Genomic DNA, 12102 nt, shown 5'->3' with positions numbered 1-12102 from the left:
CTGTTAGTCTCCCTCACATTGAACATTCAGAGGGTATTCAATGGCATTCAGCCAATTTATTTGTGCAAACAGGACCAGAGAGGTCAGAACATAGTTGCTTACTTCATCCTTGGGTGGGATTTTGTGGTTTTGGGTAGGAGCTTCCACTTTACTACTTCATCCATTTGAAGCACTCAAAAATCATGAGAGGAAGTTTAAATGACAGTATCGCAACCCCTGCCCCCCCTCCCCAAATAATTACTTTTATGTCTTTTGTTTCAGTGTAACATTTGCAATCCTTTCTTTACATGAGAATCAAAAGGAAAAAGAAGCTGAGGCAATACCTGAATCACAAGGATCAGTTGCTGAGATCTTGGAAGAAGACAAGACATGTTGATACGCGCGCAGTGACACAATTAGCTAGCAGCGTAACCACACTGGACATCTGCTCACAGAATGACAAGTACTTTCTGGGAACAAAGCCTAAGTTAACTCAGCAACACAAGGAAAAAAGGTGGCTATCTTCTTACCAGGCCAAACAACTAAGTATACAAACAGGCGCTTTATAAAAGGTATCACAGAAAACAGCTGGATAAGGTTCTGTGTATCCTTGAGAAGAATCCATTTCAGAGCATGCACTGACACATATGGCTGCTACAGTGAGCAATATGTTCCTGCTATTCCTTAGCATAAGACAGAAATACACATGGGGCATAGTTACAAAATTTACACGCAGGGCTCTCAGCAAGGAAGCCTCTTAGAAGTAATAATGCCTATGATCACAAGTCATTACTGGGCCTCACCAAACTAGCACAGCATAATGCTATCTATTTGGGATGTCAGTTTTGATCTCTTCACTACAGAGTAGGAGCTGGATCAGGTTGCTTGCTTCTGCAGCTCTAAAGCACTCAGGGTCTTGAGATAAGCTCCTGGAAATATTTTCTTCAAGTAGCAGGTAGGACCAAATATAATAGGCAGCTGTTGTGGTAGCAGTATAAATGAAATAGCATACCATGCTGATACAACAGCCTACACCAGCAGGGTATGATTTAGATGAATAAACACTGTTGTAACAATTGTCAAAGTATTATCAACTATCTAGCATACCAGTGGCAAACATCTGTAGATAAAAATGTGGAACTGAAATAGAATAAAACGCAGGTCATTGATAACAGTTGGCAACACAAAATATCCAGGGGAAGTCTGACTTACAAGACCGCTGCTTCCTGGTGAAAAATTCCTAGACTTCTGCAGGGGGAGCACAGTCCTGCACTTGCCACTGTCCAGAGAAATGATCGACATGGGCATCGGCACTGCAGTTCTGCCCTGCATGCTTTCCACACAGCACTACACACAAAGGCAAGCCAGTCACTTCTTCCCAAGCCACAAAGGCAGTTCCAGGATCCATGTTCCAGGCGCACTATGAAAACCTACTAGGCAAGTGCAGGATATTCAGAGACAAGGATAACATCAGCTGAGCTCAGCTGCACTGGAAAGTGTCCCACCCACTATGCACAGACATGGCATGTTTACTTCAAAGTTTACCTAAAGACAAGAACAACTACTGTTACATGATGAACCAGCAGATTTCACAGAACTGTCTTTTAAACATCTCTACTTCAATAACACACTGTTACGTCAATGACAACTACTGATTGACACCTGTAAACCAAGTAGGATATAGCCCAATGTTTATTATGGAATAGAATTTTTTGCAACAACTAATGTATCCCACACATGCCTAGGAGATGGACAGACCAGGAATAAAACAGTAGGAAAGAAGAACAACTAAGCATTAGTGAGAAAAGAAAGGTGAGGGAAGGGGAATCACTTATACCAATATAAAAATACATAAAGAATAGAGCAAGAAAAAGGTAGTAAAAAATAGAAATGTGCTTCAGAAGACGGCAGTAACAATCTATCTACCTGTAGGCTTAGATAATGCACCAAAGCACTTTACTATAAATGCTTGTTACTGTCAGTTTTCTTACCCAAATTAAAAAGCACAACAGAGAAATCAGTACCAAGGAAGGAAAATAAAAAAAAATTAAAAATAAAAAACCCACAAAACCCCTCAAAACCCCTACCAACCAACCAAAACAAAAACAAAGAAACAAACAAGGAAGGTTGTATCCAAAATCAACATGGTAAATAATATTTCAGTAAACATTATCACTAAGCCTTCCCAAGTACTTGGATGAAGGGGTGGCCTCTGCAACATGACTAAAGAATGCACAAACCTGGACATAATTAACACCAAGAAAAGAAACAGTCTAGCAGCAAACCATTAATCTCAAAGAATACAGAGATTTCAAGATAAATCAGGGCAACTGTAACAACAGACACCTCGTATCTAATATATCAGTTATCTTCGCAGAAAACTATCAAGTTCAGGGGGTGCCACAGGTGGCATTTTAGTAGTAACCAAGCTAAAATTTCATCATAACAGCAAAGCTATGTGAAAAATACCTCATCATCTTCAACGCTCACAGACAACCCACAGCTCTGCACTATACATTTTTGACAAGACTCCAGCAGCACTGCATCCAGTACTGCCATGCTGGGTACTGATTCTGACCACCTTAGAAAAGTGGTACGCACAGAATCACCTAAACTCCTCCAAGTAAAGTGTACCTTCCCTCAGAGATTCCTTCCCAAGCATGCAACTTATCAAGACTTTTCCACTCCTGAAATCTCATGAAGTCAAAGCCCAAGGCAGAAATTCTGCACAATGACCTGTTTTGAGTTTATAGAGTTTTGTATTATAGTTTTCTCTAATGCAAAACTAGAATTAAATTTACAGCAGAATATTTTCCATATAAATATACACACAAAGCCACAGAGCATTATTAAGAGCATTATTACAAACTCAGTTTTTACTATGCAATGATATTTACTTCCATTATTCTTATAATACACTTAGAATAGGAACCACAAGAACAAATTTACTTTACTACTATCTGCTTTCTTATATATGCCCAGTTAATGCCCTTTGTACTTATATCCTCATCTCCCACTGATATGAACAGAAGTTGTGCATGAAAAAACACAGGCAAAAATTGAGAGAGATTTATTCTCAGAACTACGTATGTACAATAAGTTTGCATATATATATATACACACACATACATAGGTAAAAGGTGTTTTCACATTTCCTAAAATGATCAAATACCTTACTTAAAAATATTTAACTATTCAATATAACACTCAAAACCACTCTGCAAAAGCACCAGACGTGGTACTTTTACCATAACTTTGTAACACACCATTGATCCATCCTTCTTGAAAGAATCAATTTACTATTCTTGTTAATGACTAAAAGCATGCTTGATGCATCAAGCATAGCCAAAAAGTCTACCAGCACTTAAATAACCCAGGACTGGATGAGTATTGATTATGCATATCCTCAGATGGACTACTTCCTTGATTAAAGTTAAACAAACACACGGATCCAAAAAGATGAAAACCATATTATTCAGAGAAGACCTGAAGTAACTTCTGACAGTATTTTATTACACGCAGATGATTTTATATTATTTTAGCTAAATCATCATGCCTTTAAACATTTACTTCCCTTTCATCCTGTGCATTTTCTCCTGTTTCATAGCATCACAATACAAAGTTAGCAATCCCTATACAATCTAAGTACCTCTTACGTCCAACACTTACCCTAACAGAATACTGTTTTACACTATTTTATCAAAATACTAGATTAAAAAAATTCAGTGGGAAATACATGTTTTGGAAGTAAAAGAGTATTTCTATTCCTACATCTTCACTGCTAAATGAATGTCCATTAAATTATATTTGAATTAGTTAAGCATACCATGCAGAAAAGTAAAACCCTAAAAATATAAGAACATTCCGTACTCCTCAATTGCAATTTTCAAAGTGCTTGTTAGTCAATTCGAGCAAAAGCAAGCAAGAAAATGTTCTTTCCTAACTGAAAAGAACTTTGGAATTACACTACAAGAGAAGTGTAAGGATACTGGCATGGTTTTTGACAAGGTAGACTGTAACACTCAACTTGCTCAGACCATACGGTATCAAGATGCCCAAGCTAGCTGGAAGTGCACAGAAAGTCAGCACTACAAATGACAAAAGCAACCCAGAGCATTATATTCAGACATTATGTGTGCTCCCTGGAGAAGCTCAAAGTATGAAAGGGTTTGTGCAATGTTTTGTTACAAAAAGTAAAATCCAAGAGGAAGAAAAGGATCCCTTCCTATTAAGCTCTCAACAAAATATGGTCTGAATCAAAAAAAAAAGCATACATTCTTTTCTGATGAGATTTGTCTTCTTTCATAGCATATAAAAAACACTGTATATTCTGTAAGGCTGTATTCATTAATGTCCCTCACCAACTCAGAAGTCTGATTTAAGCACTGTCTTTTTGGCTTGGAACTACTTTACACACATTTTGAAAGGCTCTGAATGACCAAAGGCAACACAGGAAGCCCTTACTAGAGCCTACAGATTCTACTCGTAAGGAAATCAAGTCTATAGACTATATTAATAGCACTGTACTGTGCACAAAATCGCAATCCTGTAATAAAACTGATGATTGGAATCTTGTTCAATTTGCAGCAAACGGGAATACTGACAGTGGTTCCAGCTGCACCATAACCACAGTCTGCGTTGCAGTAAAGAACTCAAGACATTACATGGAACCATTTGATTTTTATCTGTCTTATTTGTGTTTTTACTAGGGTTTTGGTTGCACTAGACCCAATGTGAGATCTAGCTTCAGTACATGATTCTTTCAGACAAGAAGAAAGAAATTGGACACACAGAGAAAGCCAGGGCTTGTGTCTAGCCTCAGCCTGGATTAAGACCTTCATGAATGAGTTTAAGTAATTTCCCGTAGTGGTTCTACAAGTTAGGTAATTGCCCTGTAGTTTATTAGTTTCATATTTCAAAAATCCAAGATCAATTTTTAATGGTATATCCAGCTTTACATTTATATAAATATGCATGTGAATAAGGAAATTTAAAAACATTGATCTGGCCTCCAAAGCTTGTCTAATCTATGTTATTCACAACAGTATTCTTCTGCGAATTACTGATCATTTTATTATTCTTCTTTTAAATGCATGTAATACAGCTCACTGAAAGGAAACTGTAAATTTGTCGGTACTCAGGACACTACCAAACAAATGACACTATGTCCCCATATCGGTTCCACGTAAAATTTTATAAGACTGGAAACCAACTATTCTCAAAGCTAGCAGGAACTTGAAAGAAACATGCCCCTTCAATGATAAAGACCACACAGAGTTACAATGTTCACACAGTGCTGTTGAAGCTCTATTTCATAACATAAAAACTTATGTTATTTAACCTACAGAGATGTACACAGCTGGACCCTCATAATGTTACAAAGCCCATGTCAAATCTATCCAGGATCCATCTGCGTATACCTATTTAAAATGTCTCTACAGTGTGTTAAGTGCAATACTAATGAGACACCACATAACAGATTTTAGATCTAGGTACCCCTAATTAAATTGTGCAAACAGTATTTGACTGTAAATTTGTAAAACTGACTGGTGAGAAATGTTAAATGTCAAAGCTACTTCGAACAACGGAGATCCATAAAGATACACTTCTTGTAAACTTGTATTTTCAAAGCATTATTCTCCAGAGAGGGAAAGTATCCACAACTTTTAATATAACATTGCAATTTAGAAAAAGTATCTTCTTAAACAAAACAAAACAAACTTTCTCAAAAATAACCTAAAGTCACAAGTAAGGAAACCTTATTCTTTATAAACTACATGGAAGCTACGTCAAAAAGTTATGTGTGTTCCTCTGCAAGAAAGGAAACTGGAAGGCAGGAGAAGGATCCACAATAGAAGAGTAAATAACTATAGTATATTCCCCAAATACAAAAGGTTAGTGGAATTGAAGTGTTATGCTTTAGAGGATGGAAATTCACTCCAAGTGGAACCAGAAAGGAGAGAGTGTATGACAGATAAAATACAAGTTGGGTAAGAGGCAGGCCAAAAGAAAAGAAGAGCAGACAGCAAAGGATATGAAAATAAGTACTATACTATATCAGAAGCAGGAAGCTTTCAGGGGAATCACTGGATTTGCTAGAGCTGGGACTGAATAGAGCACTTGAAGATGATTCACGACAATCCAAATTATGTCTTTACGTCTGCCTTTGTCATGGAAAATGTTGGAAAAATGCATACCTGACTTTTTGATAAAGAAACGAACATTTCTTCAAACTGCAAAATCCAAAGGGGGTGAGTAGACACAATAAATTGAAAGCAATAAACGATGAGAGATGAGTTCCTGTCCCACTCATGTTGACAGGTGCTTTACCATTGGTTTTAACACTGACAGGCTTTTACTTCAGAACTGAACACCAAATGGACAAACAGACCAAGAGCTTCAAAAAATGACAAGGCTGAGCTGGGCATCACAGTGTGCTGTTGAATGTGCAGCAGTGGTCACAAGAGCAATCAAAATAGTAGAATAGAAAAAGAATGAGATTAGGGCAGCAAGAAACACAATATCCAATATTCAATCTCTCCTTGAGTATCTATTCCGCTTAGAGTTCCTCCTCAGAACCAATGACAGTGGCACAGCAGGAGTTTGACAACAATCAAAAATTATTATGGAAGAAAACCTAAAAAGATGGAATGAACCAGGAAGTTAGGTTAGCAAAGAGATGAATAAGAGGGAACACTGCAAAGAATACTACGAGATATAAGTAAACAGGATGCTCTTCAAACTGAATATTCTTATACTAGAGCAAACGGGCAATCGGAGCAATAAAAAATTACCAAGTCAGAAAGACTGAAACATTTTACTGCATAAGCCACAAAACTGTGTCATTAATTTACAAGTACATCTCCATGATAATAGCAAGGAATATTCTTTTGTGCTTTTGCTATTGCTTTTCTTTCTTGTTCATACCCATATAAAAAAAATAGTGACATGGCAATAAACATAGACCTTCAAAACAGCTCATTTAAGGGAACATGCCTTCCCCTTCCTCTTGCCCTAACGCATGAAACATTTTAGGTTGAGATATTCCATGGGAGGCAAGATGAGGAATGGAGCATGGCTGCGGCAAGGCTGTGGACAGCTAGTAGAGATGTCCAAGCACATGCTCAAATTGCAGGGTGCTGCCTGTTCTGTGCTAGACAACACACATGTAACGCAGGTGGTGATGGCTCAGAAAGCTGCCAGCTGTTGGCACTGATATATTTGGTCCCAATCTAGAATTAAGACAGAAACACTAAACTATCAATGTGTGAAATGTCTGACTCAAATTACAAGGTAGGGCCATCCAAGGAGTCTCTTGCATAATTCATGACACTTTAGAACTTCACATATAAATCAAATACAAGGAAAGTCTATAATTTCTGCTCTGTTGAGCACAGATCCATGCACAACTTTGGTAATGGTTGCACAAACAAGCTCTCTAGAAAATACAGTATTACAGACATGATCTTCATAATGCTCATTCACACAGTTCCACAAGTAATTTTAGTACAATACCTTTAAATGGACTTTTCTAGGAAAAACTACTCATAAGTCTCAAGAATACAGAGGTCACTAAAAATAACAAAATCAGTCTGGTTTGAGGGTGTGTGTTTTCCAAATGTATGCTTACAAACACTCTTTTGCAATTTTTTTTCCATATTGGACTTAGTCAAATTTTATTCTGTGATCCATGGGCTTGCTATTAATCATTTAATCTGTCTAATACCATAGAAAAAGAAACTACAGACTCTGCAAAGCTTCCAAACTTCCTAAGAGGCTCCAAAACCACTGAAATTATGTTCTCCAAGCTCAACGATAAACTTGGACCAATTTTCAACCTTGAAATGGTAAGTCTGATACAAATTAAGTGCAAAACTGTTCAGAGGAGCGTAAGAATTAATGCTATCAATAAAAACACATGTAAGTGGAAACATACTGCTTTAGAAATAACCTTGACTTACTGTGGCTGTGCCGGAGACAGTTTGTGCATTTGTGTCAGTTGCACTCTGTTCGGAGTGTGTCTGAGCAGAAGGGTACATGTTTAACGTGTGCTCTGGAACAGTGGTTTGGCCTGTGTAGTCTGGAGCTGGGTGAGGATGTGGGGCTGTGTATTCTGCAGGGATACCATTCTGAGGTGGCGCAAACTGGGCTGAGGCATAAGGCTGTGCCATTGTGTCAGGAGGTGCTGTAGCTTCCTGATTACCCTGTAAAAATCAAAGGAAAAGAAAGGAAGAAGAAATGTGACGTGAGATTAAAATAAGCGATTATCCTGCACACGTAACCAGAAAGTGATGGCAGTGTTCTGTTAAGACTGCTGGCCTCAAAAGGGCACAATGGTTGTTTCTTGAAGAGAAAATTTCTTATCTGAATTAAATCCATTTTGCTAACCTTATTAAATCTCATTATATTTAGACAAAAAAATCTGCTGTTCTCTGGATAATTGTAGACTATTCTTCAAGTGGGAAAGGTCAATGCCTCAACTTGGACAATGAAGAGGAACAAAGCTCAGTTTATTCCAGAGGATACAGAGTACAACTGCCAGTGCAGGGCTCTGACAAGGCTAGCCCATGGTCTGCGATCTGTCCTGACTGACCATCTGCATAACACAATACACACAGTCTACACACAGAGCAGGATCTGGATGCATACTGTTAACATAACTGTATGCTGAAAATATTTATATGAAATAATGTTCTATGAGATATTTAGAAATACTCTCATGTACACTGTATTGAACAACTGCATGCTACAAATAAAAAAAAATAGAGATCCAATCAAAATATTAAACATTTGAATCTAAAAATGCATCAGAGATAAAAAATTAAGATTTAAATTAAGATAAAAATCTTTAAAGAAAAATTCTATGTTGAAGGCTGTCAAAAGAAATAGATTTTAAAACTTTAAAAGCTTTAAATATGAAGACAATTGTATTTCATTTGCATATTACAATTAATAACAAATGCCCTCATCTTTTTCTAGGTAGATCCATCTTTTTGTCTGACGGATAGTTGAGCATGTTCATTTATCAATCAGTGACTTCTGACTCAATGCTCTGCTCATACCACATAGTAATAACTCTAGGGGAAGAAATGTATACAACAGCCTTTCAGAACTTGTATAAAAGATGTCCAAAACATGATGCTGTAGATGACATAGCATTAGAGGCCATTAATACAGGGACAACCTCAAACTCAAGATAAAATTATCCCTCTAAATATCAAGCAGTATAAAAATGAATATTTGCGTAAAAGTTCAATTATTTTTTAAAATACGATGTTATTATTCCACCAAAGCATGTACAAGTACTTGCACAGGACTACTGGAAGGATTTTGCTTATTTGTACTCATCAGACCTTGATTTCCTCGTTTCAAAACAAGCTGGCTAAATAAAAGACATTCTTTTACATTTCATATTTAAGAACATTTCCAGCCAATTTCAAGTAATTCAGACATCAGTTCTCTGACGTGACTGGTCCTAAACTCAAGAGCTTTTAAGAATTTACAGAATCACAGCACAGGAATACGGCTTTGTACATGGCAGGTTTAGACAGGAAAAAAAAATTTTTCCTTTGTCAAAGGCATTTAGTGTGTCCTAAAAAATTAAAACTTCATATCAGCAACCAAACCCTCCCTAATTTTATTCCCATCTTTGCTACTATCTCAGTGTTTGGTCTTGAGCAAGTAGTTTACTTTGCTTTATTCAACCATCTTTAAAATGAAAACAGTGACATTTACCTTCTTCACAGGGTTAAGTCACTAAGGTTCATTTGCATACATCTACAAGCATTTCAAGGTTAACGCTACACTGAAAATTGCCCTTTTTAGCTTTCAGTGGAGGTCAAAAACTCTTGTAAACGTATACTTATACCCCCTTATATTAAAATGGCAAGGTCCCTTTTCTTGTTTCTTTTACCTAACATTTTCACTATTTAAAAAAAAAAAAATTCAGATGAAGTTAAACCCAGCAATGACTGGATTACACAAGAGACATTTATTAAATGTTAAAGAAGTATTTTTAAAACTTGTGAAGAAGGCAGGTGACCTTAAATTTTTTAATCAACTATTTCAGGAAGGACTTCAGCAAGTAGTAAAAATGAACAACAGCAAACCAAACTTCTGCCTATATAAGCATTTTCATTGTGCTGGCTTTGAAACATGGTAGCTGATTATTGCTGGTCCTTAAGCTATCCCTTCATGTCAAATGCTAAACATGGCATTAGAGTCAGCAGCTGTTAAAAAAGAACAATAATGCCAACAAAGGGACCAAGGGCTAATGTCCAGGTGCACTTGATCTAAAGGTTTTTATACTACTGGAGTCCTAAACCAGATGTTGCTGAGCCCCCTTACTGTTTCTCATTAACCTTGACAGCAGTTCCACGAGACCCTAATTAATATTCAAAGCATTCACACTCAGTGCTAATTACAGCTAATATTTAATTAAGAGGGTTGAACTTTTATATTAGTTTTACCAGCAAACTCCAAACAATTAACTTCTTAGATTTATCGCGAAGGGCAAACTGTGCTGGCAATTCCAGCACCTTCACGGTGCTGAGACTCTTCTTCCTCTTTCATCAGACTTGTTAAGATGAGGTTTGGATCACTTATTTATACCTGAGATCTCATTAATAAGTCAACAGTGAAGGGTCAGGGGTTGGTTTGGTTTTGTTTGTTTGTTTGCTTTATATATATCTGCAACTTCTAGGTACTCAGGGATTTACAGCCTTGCCATTAAAGAAGCACATAAACCTCACCATTCTTAGAGTAGAAAACTGGCACGCATGATCTCTACTTGCATTGCATGGTCATTAAATTGTTTGAATTTTTTTTTTGGGGGGGAGGTGGGGAGAAAGGATGGAAACACAAAATTATACTTGCACACTCTACTGTGGGCCTCAAGTTTAAAATGATAACAACAAATCTGTGTTGTTAATCTCTTAAAATCAGTGTCTACTGTAGCCTTTCTTTGACTTTAAAAATCAGTGTGAATATATGATTCACAACTAATCCAATAAACACAGCATTACAATGAAGTATAAAAGCATGTATGTATAAACATGTTCTCTACTACTTACATGGGTATCAAGACAATAGCTTATTGTTGAGAATATGAATTTATATCAAGAACAATGCAGTGTCAGCTATATACACATTTGTATATACATGTGGTTGATGGAAATCCCAGACTACACAACAGTCAGATACATTTGAGTAGATTTTAAAGAATCTTTAAATACTATCACCTAAAATGTCCCTTTTTTGTGCTCTTTAAAATTCAGTGAACTTAAACAAATAAATGGAATGATAGATTGAATGCATTAAGATGAAAAAACCAAACAGCCCTAAAATCAACAGGAAATATTGAGGATAAATTAGCCTATGAACTCAGGTATCAGAGTAATCTCCAAACTGCGGGCAACAGTACACAGACATTGCTTAATACAACCTAAGCATGAGAAGCAAAACAGAAGTTGCCCCTTCAGACTCAGTTTCAAGTATCTTTAAGATTAAATGATCCCTTAATGTTCACTTTGTGCATTTAAAAAAAAAAGTAGTTGCTGGCAACAGAAAGAAGAACAAAGGATGGCAGACAGTCAGGCTCTGCTAAATGTTCTGGCCCGAGTTTTAATGAAAACCACATTTCAACTGAAAAATATGCTTTACGTGGCAGTGTATAAAATCAGATTTATTGCTTTCTGGTTAAATGTTGAACTCTAAAGAACAAAATAAGAAAGGATTCCAATGATGTAGGTAAGTGAAGTCGCTCCTATTCCATATATATTAACTCTACTTGAAGAAAAGCTTAGAATTTAAAAAAATGCTCCTAGTATCTCAGATCTCAACATGCCTTTTCAGCATCTTCTGCTCTGAAAGGATTTCATAATTAAGAAACGCATGAAAAGTGTCAAAACATAATAAAGCAAGCTTGTTGTATTTGTACACAAAAGACAGAGCACAGAAAACATTACTTATGCAGTGTTCCACATTTGCAGCATAAAAATCTGTTCAATGAAAACCTTTCTGCTTGCCTGCATTTTAAAGTCTAACAGTTTATTGTTTGTTTTACTCTATTTTCTGTTTGGTGCGTTCAGTTTCTTTGGCAAGAGATATTTCATATTTAGAGAA

At 36.6% G+C, this 12102-nt stretch overlaps 1 protein-coding gene across 11 annotated transcripts in view; it reads right to left on the bottom strand.

Annotated features, from left to right (window-relative positions):
* The window catches only part of RBFOX1 (RNA binding fox-1 homolog 1), a gene marked incomplete at both ends in the record, with an annotated part of 1305905 nt that overhangs the window by 122557 nt on the left and 1171246 nt on the right, over window positions 1-12102 (bottom strand). For all 11 annotated transcript variants that reach the window (XM_080617596.1, XM_080617593.1, XM_080617598.1 and 8 more), the window contains one exon: window positions 7941-8183. In XM_080617596.1, coding sequence (XP_080473722.1) covers window positions 7941-8183 — 243 coding nt within the window. The remainder of the gene's footprint in view (window positions 1-7940; window positions 8184-12102) is intronic.

Source organism: Psittacula echo, assembly GCF_963264785.1.
Source record: "Psittacula echo genome assembly, chromosome: 5".
In the NCBI taxonomy this organism is placed as follows: domain Eukaryota; kingdom Metazoa; phylum Chordata; class Aves; order Psittaciformes; family Psittacidae; genus Psittacula; species Psittacula echo.
The sequence above is the reverse complement of the archived record's forward strand: the minus strand, read 5'-3'. Positions and strand labels throughout refer to the sequence as shown.